The sequence below is a fragment of the Periplaneta americana genome, chromosome 7 (assembly GCF_040183065.1).
Source record: "Periplaneta americana isolate PAMFEO1 chromosome 7, P.americana_PAMFEO1_priV1, whole genome shotgun sequence".
NCBI classification, from domain to species: Eukaryota; Metazoa; Arthropoda; class Insecta; order Blattodea; family Blattidae; genus Periplaneta; species Periplaneta americana.
The window spans coordinates 158,810,859-158,826,545 of NC_091123.1; the positions used below are offsets into that span (position 1 = coordinate 158,810,859).

Genomic DNA, 15,687 nt, shown 5'->3' on the forward strand with positions numbered 1-15,687 from the left:
GATATTCAAAGAAAGTGTCAAAACTTTGGTTTTCAGCACCCTTGACAAAATCAATATGTTAATGAAGAATAAGGAAATGTTCATAAAATATTAATAACTTCCAGACTCAATTTTCTGTTCATTATTTCTGTGCAGAAAACATTTTTGTTAATTATTTCTGCCGATAAATACAGCTTTGTTGCACATGAATTACTTTAATCTAATAATTTGATCACCTCTGTAATAGAAATCTAATCGACAGCACAGAATATGAATACAGTACTTCATTTTTTTTCTTCGGATTCAGCAGGTTCAAACGCGAATCTTCGAGACTGGAAGTCGTACAACAATCCAATAAATCAGCGTTTTTTCCTGATTATTTTCGTGCAGATAACTCATTATCTTGAAAACACAATTAATGAATGCTGTTTACTTAAATTTCAGAATTGTTTTGGAAACGATATAAAATTATGGAAGACGAGATCGAATGGATGTTCGAATATTGAAGTACTGTAGACCTGTCATATTGAAACGTGTGTTGATAAATGTTCAAACGAATACCAGTGCATATTTCGAGAATTCAGTAATATTACTTATATGAAATCGATACAACTTAAGAATATAATCTTGAAATCAACACTGAAATGATATATTTCCTGTTATTACCCTAGTCACAAAGTAAAATGCGTTATGAATATATATATCATCTCAGAAATGAGATACCCCCAACTCACATGCATATCTGAAAGGAACTATACATTTTGAAAGTACTAGAAACTCTCTTTTCCTATATTGCCTTATTATGATTAGTTGGTAATTATTCAAACGAATATCTCCAAAACAATAAATAGTTAGTGCCTAATAACTTTGATATAGAGCAAGGTTACTACTTAGCAACCATTGTTGATGAAAATAATTTTCTGAACGGTATAATATTTAAGCTTTGCTTTTAAAACTAATTTTACAAATTAGGCTATTTCGAAATCTTTGCCTCTTGAAGTATTTACACGTAAGAAGTAGTAAATAAATTTTCGAATCCTGCACCCTTTAATAACTAATATTTTAAGTATATTCTATATAAAATATCCCTCTAAAACCTTCAAACATATCTCTTATTGAAATTGCAACAATATCGAAGTAAATCGTAAATTAACGGAAACATATCTTTACGACGGTGCAAAAAAAAAAAAAAAAGTATTTAAGGCCTACGTTTTTTCGTCAGTTATAATCTACAGAGTAGGTCAGATTTTAAATATATAAGATTTTACAGACAAATAAAAGGTAAGATGCATTTGGCGGTCAATTTAAATATCACAAATTAGGTATGCACTGTTTTTTATTTACTACTAACAATTTTAAAAATCAAATAAGTAGATTTTTTCTCAGATATCAGAAATTGAACTGTAAAATAAAATAATCTTTTTAAACATAATAATTAAAGTGATTTTAACAGACAATAGAGTACACATATCTCATGAGGAAACGGTTTAGTAAATAAAACCACGCTGCAAACATACTGTAGTCTTTGGACTTGATGCAGCTTTTTCACAAATTAAGTATTTGTTGTATGACGTAATTAGATAACGTTCTATAACCACTCATTGGAAACGAGTAAAATATAAATGTGATTGAAATGAATATGGAAATTTGTATCTACATGTGTAAAAAAGTGAAGGGACAAAAATAAAACATGCGGATTGGTTTAAGTGTGAAACAATAAATTGTCGTTGCAACAGAACTGTAAAGAAGACACGTGTGAGGAAGCTGATTAACAGTTCTGGTTATATAGATGCACTCTAGACTTCAAAGTTTCAGTGATAACAACGGATATCGATTAGTTAAATAAATTAAAACAAGTGCTTCTGAACTGAACTTGTGTTTAGTTTGTATATCAACTTTAAGTCAATGTCAAAGACTATTTCCATTAACAGACACTGGGGCCAGTGCTTTGTGAATGATTCTACTGAACAGAAACTACTAGGCCATATACATATCATTTAAAAGGTAAGACAAATTCTTATTTATTTTTTATGCATCTTATTTGTCAAATATAAGCTCACATCTCATAATACAGAGTTGTTATTGGTTTGGTTTACCGATGTACCTGCGCACGGGTTCTCGGCGAGAGCTGCGGTTGCTGCCGCCAGAATTAGTGCGTAACAGCGCAATTAAACTAAGAAACACTTACTTAATACACTGCTCCATCGATTTAGTAGAACTGTTTGAGTCTAAAGAAAGCACCAAAACAGTACAACGTAGTCTGTTCTTGTGACCAGAATCCAAGCCCCCGTACACCAGTAAGGCACGTTCACGTCTGAGTATTTCTGACAAAGTAGATATTATTTAACCCCTTGAAAACGGCGCAAATATTAAGGATATTGCTAGAGAGTTTAAGGTAACAGTCATTCATTTATTAATTCATATATATTTATCTATTTATATATGTATTTATTTACTTATTTATGTATTTACTTGTTTATTTATTTATTTATTTACTTTATCTATCTATCTATATATCTATCTATCTATCTATCTATCTATCTATCTATCTATCTATCTATCTATCTATCTATCTATCTATCTATCTATCTATCTATCTATCTATCTATCTATCTATCTATCTATCTATCTATCTATCTATCTATCTTATCTATCTATCTATCTATCTATCTATCTATCTATCTATCTATCTATCTATCTATCTATCTATCTATCTATCTATCTATCTATCTATCTATCTATCTATCTATCTATCTATCTATCTATCTATCTATCTACCTACCTACCTACCTACCTACCTACCTACCTACCTACCTACCTACCTACCTACCTACCTACCTACCTACCTATCTATCTATCTATCTATCTATCTATCTAATCTAATCTATCCTATCTACCTGTCTGTCTGTCTGTCTGTCTGTCTGTCTGTCTGTCTGTCTATCTATCTATCTATCTATCTATCTAATCTATCCTATCTACCTATCTATCTATCTATGTATCTATCTATCTATCTATCTAGTTATCTATCTATGTATCTATCTATCTATCTATCTATCTATCTATCTATCTATCTATCTATCCTAATCTAATCTAATCTATCTAATCTATCTATCTATCTATTTTTATCTATCTATCTATCTATCTATCTATCTATCTATCTATCTATCTATCTATCTATCTATCTATCTATCTATCTATCTAATCTAATCTATCCTATCTACCTATCTACCTGTCTGTCTGTCTGTCTGTCTGTCTGTCTGTCTGTCTATCTATCTATCTATCTATCTATCTATCTAATCTATCCTATCTATCTATCTATGTATCTATCTATCTATCTATCTATCTAGTTATCTATCTATGTATCTATCTATCTATCTATCTATCTATCTATCTATCTATCTATCTATCTATCTATCTATCTATCTATCTATCTATCTATCTATCTATCTATCTATCTATCTATCTATCTATCTATCTATCTATCTATCTATCTATCCTATCTTCCTACCTACCTACCTATCTATCTATGTATCTATCTATCTATCTATCTATCTATCTATCTATCTATCTATCTATCTATCTATCTATCTATCTATCTATCTATCTATCTATCTATTGTACTTTATAGATGTATTCTAGGAAGTAATAGTATGTTATGATACAAGGTTGGGAAGTGCTTTTTACAAAATCGAGGAAAAATTTGAAAGAAAGCAGAGCTAGTTGTTCACTTTTCGACATTTTGTAATGCACTTCACAAACGTGTATTGTTCAACATTTTTTTTCACGATCATATTTTTAAAATTGCAAATACAATATATTTTGCATTGAAAATTTAGAGCAATATTATTTCAAAGCCTTCGCAAAACTCCACTGTAAATGGTAGCTAAGTAACAATAAGTGCACTAATGGGTCTATTTCAGTATAGTTGTCTGTTATGAAGAATGATTTCCCTAGTACAAGTTTCTGTATGGGAATTATGACTTTCAAGGCCTAACAACAATAGCTGTAAATATAACAAAAAGAAATACAATCGTGCAAAAGTTATTTTTATTAACGTTGTATCAGATTCACTCTTTTTTTAATTAACTACTCTTAAATATCTATTCCCGTAAGATCGATATTTTTGCTCTCCATAATATTCCTTGACTTCCATGATGTTATGTTATATATAAAACATCATTAACAGAATTTGGAGTAATTTCAACGATCCTTTGATTTTTCACAGCAACATAAATCTTTAAAATGTAGTTTTCTAAAAAATTACAACTTTGAGCTGTTTTCCTTTTGAATTGGGTCGTCTATGTAGGTAAACATTGACTTTCTCCTATATCGATGGAGCAGTGTAATACATTTTAATAGTAATAATTGGTCTGATTCATCATTAACGGTATAATTCTCTTGCACATATACGAGTACTAATAAACCGACTTGTAATTTTGTTTGTACACTCAGGTATTCTTACATTACGATTCGATTCAGATATGGGCTTTAAAATTATTTACTTACAGTATCTTAATATTTTCATTTTCAGTAATAAAAGTAAGAAATTTATTGTAGTTGATTATGATCCACTTACAACTCCAGATAAGGGCACTAAATGTGGTATAAAATTGATTGACAAGTAACGGAAACCAAACTATAAAATGAGAAGCAAAAAGAAAATTTAGAGAGCTTTATAAAGTATGCCATATGTAGGTTGTTAAGTAATAAGTTGGAAATCTTTGTGGAATGGTTAGAGGAGCTAGAAACAAGCAAAAATGTTCATGTATGGTCAACTTCGTTATGTTTTTAAATTACAGGTGTTTTATCTGATAACAAGTTTGCTTATTACAGTTTTATTTTTACATTTTCGTTTACAAAGCCCATGCATAATTCTACACATATGCTCAAAATAGCCACTCTCAGTTCTAATACAGACTTCTAACCGCCACATCATGACTGTCTTCTTCTTTCCCATATTCTAGGGTCTGTTGTGTCTGCTGACATTCTTCTTCAACAGACAGACGAAGAATTTCAATATTTTCAATAGGTCTTGAATACACAATTCCTTTTATATAATGTCTTCATTACATTGCATTATGTTATGTTATGTTATGTTATGTTATGTTATGTTATGTCATGTTATGTTATGTTATGTTATGTTATGTTATGTTATGTTATGTTATGTTATGTTATGTTATGTTATGTTATGCTATGTTATGTTATGCTATGCTATGCTATGTTATGTTATGCTATGTTATGTTATGTTATGCTATGCTATGTTATGGTATGTTATGTTATATTATGCTATGTTATGTTATGCTATGTTATGTTATGTTATGTTACGTTATGTTATGCTATGTTATATTATGTTATGTTATGTTATGTTATGTTATGTTATGTTATGTTATGTTATGTTATGTTATGTTATGTTATGCTATGTTATGTTATATTATGTTATGTTATGCTATGCTATGCTATTTATGTTATGTTATGTTATGTTATGTTATGTTATGTTATGTTATGTTATGTTATGTTATGTTATGTTATGTTATGTTATGTAAAGATGAACGTGTTTGCTTGTTTTTAGAAGTGCTCTATTTCCCAAAGGTTTTCCATATTTTATTTAACACCTTATATAATTCTCGCTTTGTTTCAATTTATATGCTGAATTCCTAGAAAAATATCACGTATTTCATAATTACTCTGTGTATTTAATTAGTTTAGTTATCAAAAATGAAGTGATAGCAATTTTCTTTCACTAAATGTTTCCAAAACTATTTTTATCCCATTTTCCTTAAACGCAAGTGATTTACAGTAATTAAAATCTTGTAGTAAATTGAATGTAATAATTCTCAATGCTGGTTGTTCAATTAATGGTGATTGCAAATGTTCTATTATGAAGGAATCTGCTCAAATGAAGTACTTAGGAATTATTATTGATTAGCATTTAAGGTGGGATAAACATATTTCTTCTTCATGTAACAGACTTCGTAAAACAATTTATAAATTTGTAATTCTTCGCTTTTACATTCCTACAAATATTCTGCGATTAGTTCATTTAGGTTTGGTTCAATCTATCATCCAGTATTGTATAATCATATGGGGAGGAGCAATAAAATTTACACTTTCTCGTCTTATATTGCTTCAAAAGCGGATAATTAAAATTTGCTTATATAATTCAATTGATTATCCACCAAATTTTATTTATTCCGATTTCAATTTTATCCCAATTGAACAAATATATAAATATACATTCTTAATAGTACATTATGCAACGAGCCTATAATGGTAGTAATTAAGACGCGAGTATGTTTGTTTATGAAACGAGCAAAATTATGGAAATTATTTAGTATTCATGTTCTTTTTTTCTTTTTCTTAAATTCAATATGCTATTTATTCATTCCAACTTTTATTCTACTTTTCTGTTCGTAATTATCTTAGTTTTGTAATAATTGTATCGGTTTTATTGAATCTTTGTTACCTTCCATTTAGTACAAAGTAGTTATTTATAGGAACCGTTCTTGCGAACACGAGCTTGCTGAAATGGGTATGCGCTACGTCCACTATATGTATTTATTTTGTATTTTATGTGGTAATAAATACTAAATACCTAACTCATATATACACAAAATTTAATTTTAATTTGTTTGAACTGCGTTGATCAAAGTGGAAATATGAAAATTGTTAACTGGGATACAAATCAAATTATTGATGACGATTTATCACTTAATTACCATGCATCCTCCGGAAATAATTGCATCATCACCATATATAGAGGGTCCGCCAGGTTATCATTATATAATACAATAGATTGGCGCTAATTGCTAGAGTTCAAAATCAGGTTATAAAATACTTTTACCATTTGTATCAACATTACCTTTCCTTTGTTCACACTTTTGATTCCTGCAGAGTATCTCAGTTAATACAAATACAGTTTGTCTTTTGTTGCAGGTAGAGATTGGAGAACTGTTCCATTTCAGGAATCGGTAAGTATATGTATATTTATTAAATATTTACTTGATTATAAAGGTTATTTTTAGCTATTAAGTTTCTTAAATTAAGGGAAGGCATAGGTGAAATTTAGGCAAAAATGTGACAAAAATGCGATTCTCAAAGACCAAGGACACCAGAATAAAATTATGTGACACGTTTCCTTATTAAGATGAAATAAATGGCAGGAATTTTTTTCAACGTGATTTTCTTTAATTTTCGACGTGTGGAACCATTTATATATATCAATTAATTAAATTGATTAAAATTACAATATCTCCAAAACCATCAAAGCTAGATGAAAGAGATTTTGCACAATGTAACTGACATATAAAAGTAGCATGTGATAAAAATTTCAGCTCAATAGATTGAAAACTGTAAGATTTAGTAATTTCACCTATGCCTTTGTGCAAAATCTCTTTTATCTAGCTTTGATGGATTTGGAGATATTGTAATTTTAATCAATTTAATTAATTAATATATAAATGGTTCCACACGTCGAAAATTAAAGAAAATCACGTTGAAAAAAATGCCTGTCATTTATTTCATCTTAATAAGGAAACGTGTCACATTTTATTCTGGTGTCCTTGGTCTTTGAGAATCGCATTTTTGTCACATTTTTGCCAACATTTCACCTATGCCTTCCCTTAAGGGGGTGGTGAAATAATGCTGAAAAATTGAGAAAATTTATTTTTTTCTTTCTATCATTGCAATTATATTTGAGACTATTTTAAGGGATTAGGTACAGCTTACAACAGTAAAAGTTTGGAAATATTCAACTTTTTTTCCTCCATTACTGTATATTGTACAATAATGAAAATTAGTATGTGTAAAACAGTGTTCTTCTGCTGTAGAAAAAAAATATTTTTACTATTTAAAAAAATATTTATTTATTTATTTATTTATTTATTTATTATTTATTATTTTTTTTAAATTCAGTTCACTGTGCAGTGATGAAGCATTTCCCACATAACTCAAAAACTATCCAACATTCTGTGATAAAATTTTTTGTGTGTATTTATGCATGTCATATCTACAATATGATGCAAGATCACTTCTCTGTCTTTGATAGATTATGTGAAAAAAAAAATAAATTCTTTAACAAATATGGTCAAATATTAGTATCTTCTTCTAACACAAAATAAAAAAATATATTATTTATTAAGGAATGTAGTTGTAACAGCATGATATTGTAAACATGTGTTTCAGCAATAAAATAAAGAGAGAGAACATGAAGTTAACAAGTTTGTGAGTTATGAGGGAAAAGCTTCATCACTGCACAGTGAACTATCACCATTATGAATTTTGAAAAAAAAAAAAAAATATATATATATAGAAATAATTGTTTTAAATCGTAAAAATATATATTTTTTCATATAGCAGAAGGATAGTGTTTTACACATACCAATTTTCATTGCTGTACAAGGTACAGTAATGAAGAAAAAAAAATGTTGAATATTTACAAACGTTTTACTGCTGTAAGATGTACCTAACCTCTTAAATGATGTAGCCATATAATCAAATTTGGCCAAACATACAGTCCTGAGTGAGTTGATAGAAATGTTTGTTTGTCCGTTTAACGCTGTTTTCTCGACTTAAACATTTTAAACAATTTATTGAATAGAAAAAGCTCCTTGCACAACCGTTATTGTCAGTTTGGTGTGAAATTCCCACAGACGCCAATTAAATGTTGATAAATAGAATTTAATTAGCATTTATGTGAAGTATTAATATTAAGTTCCTTTCGGGCATATTCAACACTGCACTTAGATTAAAATATGTTGTAGATAGTGATAAGTTCATACAATTTAAACATTTAGTGTTACTCTTTATATACTGTAGATAGAGCTCAAAAAGATAATTTTTATTCCCGTGACTATTTTCAAGTTCTTGAGCAAATATGAACTAAATTTTTTTAAAACTTTGTTAGTGACGTCAATATAAAATGTGCTTAAAATTCTAATTTAAAAACTTAGCTCTAATGGCACCAAATTTTGTACAGATGATGGTATTTTATGCCTGTTTATGTAGTTTAAATTTAGCAAATTTTGGTACGAAAATTATGAAAGTTTTAAACTCATATAGGGCCTAAATGTCCCCTTAAGGTTTACTCTGTAAATAACGATATGCATAAAAGGTAAAATTTGGTAAATTGTGATATGAGTAATATTGTGATAGTTCTTTTTGAGAATTTATTACAATTTTATTGAGTTAGAGGAAGATTGGTTTTTTGGGTCAACGTATTAAAGGAATGTTCGTGAAGAACTTGCTGCACAAAACGGGTCCTTCTCTCGCTCAGTAAAATTGTAAAAAATTCTAAAAAATAACTACCACAATATTACTCCTATCACAATATTATCACCTTTACCCTATACTTGATTGCAAGAGCCATATTGTTCACATTCAGAATAAAATATATTAACCACATAAATCTCGCTGAGATACAGACAGTGAAATTTGGATGTAGCCTATGAAACCAAAAATTTACTTCGAACTATTTATCCCTGACCATTGAATTATGTGTAATCTGCCATCTCTGTGATGTGATTTTCAGTATTACAAAGTATTAGTGGCGCATGCCTGTTACGAGAACATGACGGACGGCTGAGCTAAATGGAGGCCTCTTGTATTTGCAGTAGTGAATTATTTGTTGGTAAATGATTGCTGAATAATTAAGTGGAGCATTTAAACTAGTGAAACACATCAACCAAGCTGAAATATACATTAACTTCAAGAGAATAGTATTCATGATATTGTACTAATTTTCTGTAAAAGGACTGAACGAACGAGACAAAATCAGACTCGCATTTTAGGAATGTAATAACATAAATATATGATCTATCACTTAAAAAAACTGTAACTATTTTCACTGAAACACCAGCTACAGTATTCTGTATGAACATTCCTGCCTGTTACCTGTACATCAGTGATGGACAGATTCCTACACTGCGTACATGCACTACGCAATACTGGAATTGGCGTCATATTTCATGTTCGAGAAACCGGTTCTCAGCCAAAAATTCAGTTTTTTTTAGGTAAGGTAAAGCAAACGATACGTCTGCTTTAAGACAATATCGCTTGACTCGTGTAATGTGTTTACTCAGCGCAGATTTCCCAGTTTTCTGAAAGATATGGTCCACTGATTTAAGTTAGAAAGTGAGTACCGGTAGTGAATAGTTGGTAATTTTCGAGAATACGAACAATGGTGACTGCGTGCGTGGTCTGTTGGTCAGCATGCTGGCCGGGTCCCGCGTTCGATTCCTGAGATTGGCTCTCGGTGAATTCTTCTTGAAAAAGAAAAACTGTCTGGGTGTCAAGAGTCTGGAAATTTATATGAATGTGAGTGTGATTGTGAGTGTACCGGATTAATATGAATTTAGCCAGTCTCCAAAAATATAAAATACGTACAATATGTGAGGCGTGTAGTTGCAAAATCAGATACATCACTTTTTTTTAGAAAATGGGTTAATGTTATATTTCACATCTTCATATGATTCTACGGGGACATCATTTTATTTTTACTAACATTTTTAATATTAAATTGCCTATACCTCTGGATCAACGCCGTTTGCTATCCCCTTCCACGACTGGAGTTCGATGATACTGACGTAATATACAAACAAATCACTTTACTAGGTATGGGAGGGAAGAAAAGTAGTTCATCCATTTATGTAAACTAGGAAATATTGCGCTTTTGAGCTTAATCGTTTTCATTAGGTTTTTTTTTTAATCAAAATACAGTACAGTATTAACAATGAGTGTTTTTACTCACGAACTGAGCTGTCCATGTGGACGTATTCATTATGCAGTGTATATTATGCTGTCTACAACACATTAGCGTACAATATAGAGAATGAAGTTAAATTGAAAAATAATCATAATATGCATATTTAAACACATTTCGATGCAGGCTTCAGTTCTAATGTGCATATTATCGCACTATAGCATATTGTACTTAATTCCAATTACCAGTTCTTCGTACTAGTAACTCATGTTGAAATAATTCTGTACCTGCTCTATAAAAGAGTACCTTACGTACTGTAAATTAGTCTTCACTTCTGCCCAAAAAGATAAAATTACTCAGACATACTATCTACTGTTCGTCCAAGTGGTTATATCGCAGGGTCGTAGAAAGGAGGGAAATCACGTGACAGTTAATTACTTAACGAGGCCCTTTTATTTAAGTTATTTTAAACAGTTGTATAATATTACGTAGACGTCCAATTCCTAACAGAAATTAATGTTCTCAGAAAAGAGCTAAGACAGCCTAGCCACTAGCTGGCGAATAAAAGCTGGTTGGGGAAACCGGGATATGACGTAGGCAAATGGACGACAGTACCTGTGCGATAATGATTCAATATTGAAAGCTCTTTCGTCACTGGAAAATGCGAACATATTTTTGGAACGTACTGTGGCTACTATGACTGTATATGCGGTCTTGGATCTGTGTGGAAGACGGTTGAACGGGTGGGAGTGAAGTACATTCAAAAACTCAGGTACAATAAAAATTGAAGTAAAAATAAAATGATGTCCCTGTACAACTGCTATAGAACTGTTATGCTCCAAAGCCAGATACATCACATGGATTTGTATGATGAAAGAATAGTATTGGTTGCAAATCTTTGGTTCCTTGCAAACGTTTTTCCTTCATACCGAAAAATTATGTTTTAGTGACGTATCTTATTTTGCAACTAAACCCCTCATATCAGGAATGTCGTTGGGCAGTAACTTGAACACGTTTCAGCGTCACATTGTTGACGAGTAACTCCATCAGTTGGCACAACCATAGAGCACTAATAGATGCTAAAGAGTTATCAACGAAAAAAGAAACGAACGATGGTGTGCTAAATTATTTTAAATAATTTTTCGTTTAAATATACTAACTGAAATGCATATATAAAAGGAGTGTTTCTTCATAATATGATGTCAAAGTGAACACACATAAACTTGTGTTCTGTTGATCTAAAGTACAGTTCTTATTTTCAATCTTTAAACACTGTGTTACGCAGATAGGGTGACCAGACGTCCCGATTGTAAAGGGATTGTCCCTTTTTAAGCCTTTTGTCCCCTGTTCCGAGAAAAGTATGCTCGGGACGCCAAATGTCCCGTTTGTTTAATTGCGTCTCGTTTCCCTAAATTATTGTTAAAATATTTTTTTCTTTTATTTTATTTAATAATCACGTAAAACATTGATGTTTATTGATTATACTATTTCCATCAGATGTCACCGCAATGAATTCAATAAAGACCATGTTAATTATAAAACGTCATTTAAAAATGTGTCTTGCATGGACTTCTATAGGAAAGGTCTAGAAAAAATTTACTTATCAAAGAAATATGATGCTGATTGTACAGTTGATCTTCATGGAGAATTTTAAAATAGTTAAATGTTAGTACGAGGCAAAAAATGTTGTTATGAAACAAGTTCAGAATACAGTGATATGCACATAATGTAAGGTCCAATTAATCTGGAGTATTTTTAAACAGATAATTCAACCTAATTAATCCAGACTAGTAATATAAATGATTGTTAACAATGATGTAAGCCAACTATCCATGCTACTCTATTATGTACTTGTATAATTATAATTATAGCCTAGTTATAGTAAACAGTGTAGTATTTATTACTTTAAAATAAATAAAACTGGACCTTATTGCACACTGATATTATATAAACACAAGTAATAATAAATGTTTAGATAAAATATTCATTCATGTCAACTTTAATAAGTATCCCGGTTGTTTTATTTTGGAAATCTGGCCACCCTATTTTAGTCTGAAACAGGTTTGGTGAAGAAGTTTGCATGAAAATGAAAAATGTAAAAGCTAAATTTGTCCTGCGAAAGAATATATGAATAAAAATTCTGTTATTAAACGTTGATCACAAAATATGCTTCATATTTTTATATGATTTAGGTTTCTTATACGTCAGTTGGTGTTTATATAATAGTCATGAAATTTAGATAAGGGCACAAATAGCCATAGTAGCTGACGCGCCCTTTTTAAACCTCACTAACTGTAATAGCACAGTCTACACTTGTTTTTTTTTTTAAGATGAGACATGACAGGAGCGTTGCTATCGAAAAAAACAACTGAATGTCACATAGCGTGGTAGGCCTGTTGCTATGGTAACAACGTTACTCATCAAAGAAATATGATGCCAAACTTACCGTTCTCACGTAGAAAGTGCTTAATAGCTCTCTTGGCGACATTTATTGTGCACACAATGTTAGCATTGGTACGTTTCCTCTTTGATTCTCTGTCGATTTTTGTATTGTTTTCTTACCTTCGCGTCAATTGTCAATGAATATTTTAACTTCAATTGCTAGCTTCCATCAGCTGGCAGCGTGGTAGTCCATATTGGCAACATAGCACTGTAGTTCCAAGCTCGGCCGCTTGACTGTCATGTCCCATCTTAAAAAAAACAGGTACAGTACATACAGTCACGAAGCTCAATACGTAGGGAATATGCTTCTAATGACAGTTGAAATTTAGTTGCTAGCCACTAGGATCGCTACTATCGCACAATCTATTCACAGTCTAGTATATACAGTCATGAAGCTCAATACGTAGTAAATATGCATCCATAGATAGTTGCTAACCACTGGGATCGCTACTATCGCCTCATTACAGACAATGCGAAATAGTATCTGCACAGTCTATTGTTCCTAGTACCTACATAAATTCAAGCTTCGTGACTGTATATACTAGACTGTGGTATATTGTTTATAGTACTCTCAGTTGCTAACCGCTTGGAGCATTGTATCGCGAGAAAAGCAAAAAATCACCTCAAGTTTCGTGACTGTATGTATTAGACTGTGATAACAGTCTGATCGGAGGTGTCTATCAACCACAGGCGCCGACTTTGAGGGAGTACAAGACACTTTCTGTCCCCTCAACTTATAAAGCTAGGGGCGTTAACTCCAAATAAAATTAATAGAGGGGCGCCTCAAATAATTATAAGAGAGATTCCTCTTGTTAAAAAAAGTAATTAATTTGTTTCCAGGACTGTACAGTTTGATCCAGGGTTTATAGTATAGGCACTGATTTCTTTGAAATATTCGGGGGGGGGGCAGCACTCTACAAAAAAAAAAGCCCGATAAAATTTTAATTGATCCTTCAGGCAAAATTGCTCTTAAAATTACAGAAAATAATATCGTCTGATTTTTGGAACAGAAAATTCAGGCGAGCCATTTTTTCCTAAAACTGTACAATTTTCTAAATGTTACAAAAAAAAGTCATTTTTTAAATAACTGTAACTTCAGGTGTACCCCAAGGATCCAATCTTGGTCCCTTGTTCTTTTTACTTTATATCAATGACTTACCTAAACAGATTTTGCACTCTAAATGTTTAGTATATGCTGATGATATTGTATAAAGTCATTGACAAACAACAAGATGTTTTTGATCTACAGCATGATTTGGACAGACTGTATAGATGGAGTATCGATAATTTTCTAATGTTAAATCTTAATAAATGTTGCTTTATGACGTATTCTAAAAATAAGACAGTTGCTCAAAACTCGTATGAAATTAATGATGTGAAGTTACCTAGAGTAGAATAATTTAACTTATGTTTTAAAATGCACTTAAATCACGTGGTAATTGAAGTATATAGAAAATTAGGATTTATAATCAGAAATACATAAGAATTAAAAAATATAAATACTATTGATACTCTATATAAAAACTCTAGTTAGGAGTAAGCTAGAGTATGCGTCTGTAATATGATAACCTCAGTTCCAGTCCCATCAGATGCAAATATAAAGGATACAGAAAAGATTTTTACGTTATTAATATTTAAAAAAAAACAAACATCACGTGTCGTCTTATGACAAGCAAATTTCATACAATCAGTTACTTTTTTAATTTAATTATAAAACTTTAAAATCTCGACGATTAATAAATAGTCGAATTTTACTCTATAAGCCTGTAACGGTGTATTGAATAACTGTGATTTTCTTAAGTTCCTTCAGTTCCGTGTAAAAGAAACAGAATCATGTCATAGGCAATCTTTTGTTATTCCCATTCCTAGAACTGTTTTCTTCAAGAACTCTCCATTGTTTGTTACGTGTAATACTTACAACTCTCTGTCTTTAAACTGTGATTCTCAATTAGATTTCAGTTTAACAGTTGAAAAATTTCATACAATCTTAAAAGGAATTGTATTTCCTTAGATGTTTAAATTATGAAGAAGTGTATTATAATGTTTACTCCAGTTTTTAAATAATTTTGCATAATTATATTGACTTTTGGCACTATATTAACTGCAATATTATATTCTAGCATCTATTACCGTTATGTATTTTCTTTCTTTCGTTTGTATTGTTTGTTTTGTTTTTTTATTATTATTATTATTATTATTATTATTATTATTATTATTATTATTATTATTATTATTATTATGTATTTTGTGTATGTATCTATGTAAGCCACCTGTAATTGGAAGCCTGCTTCTGTTGGTGGTGCATTTAAATAAATAAAATAAAATATAATAGTACATTATGCAACGAGCCTATAATGATAGTAATTAAGACGCAAGTATGGATATTTATGAAACGAGCGCAAGCGAGTTTCATAATATTCATACGAGCGTCTTAATTACTATTATTGGCAAGTTTCATACGACTTTTTATGCTCGACCATATTTCTAACTTGGAATTATTCAGATGTATACATTTTATTTGTATCTGACAAGATCAGAAGTGACCTTGTTCTAGGTCTTGAATTGTGAGA

At 30.6% G+C, this 15,687-nt stretch overlaps 1 protein-coding gene across 1 annotated transcript in view; it reads left to right on the top strand.

The window, feature by feature from the left end:
- The window catches only part of LOC138703637 (acetylcholinesterase-like), a 2,088,928-nt gene that overhangs the window by 2,064,403 nt on the left and 8,838 nt on the right, over nucleotides 1-15,687 (top strand). Inside the window, exon 9 of the mRNA XM_069831694.1 lies at nucleotides 6,913-6,947. Coding sequence (XP_069687795.1) covers nucleotides 6,913-6,947 — 35 coding nt within the window. The remainder of the gene's footprint in view (nucleotides 1-6,912; nucleotides 6,948-15,687) is intronic.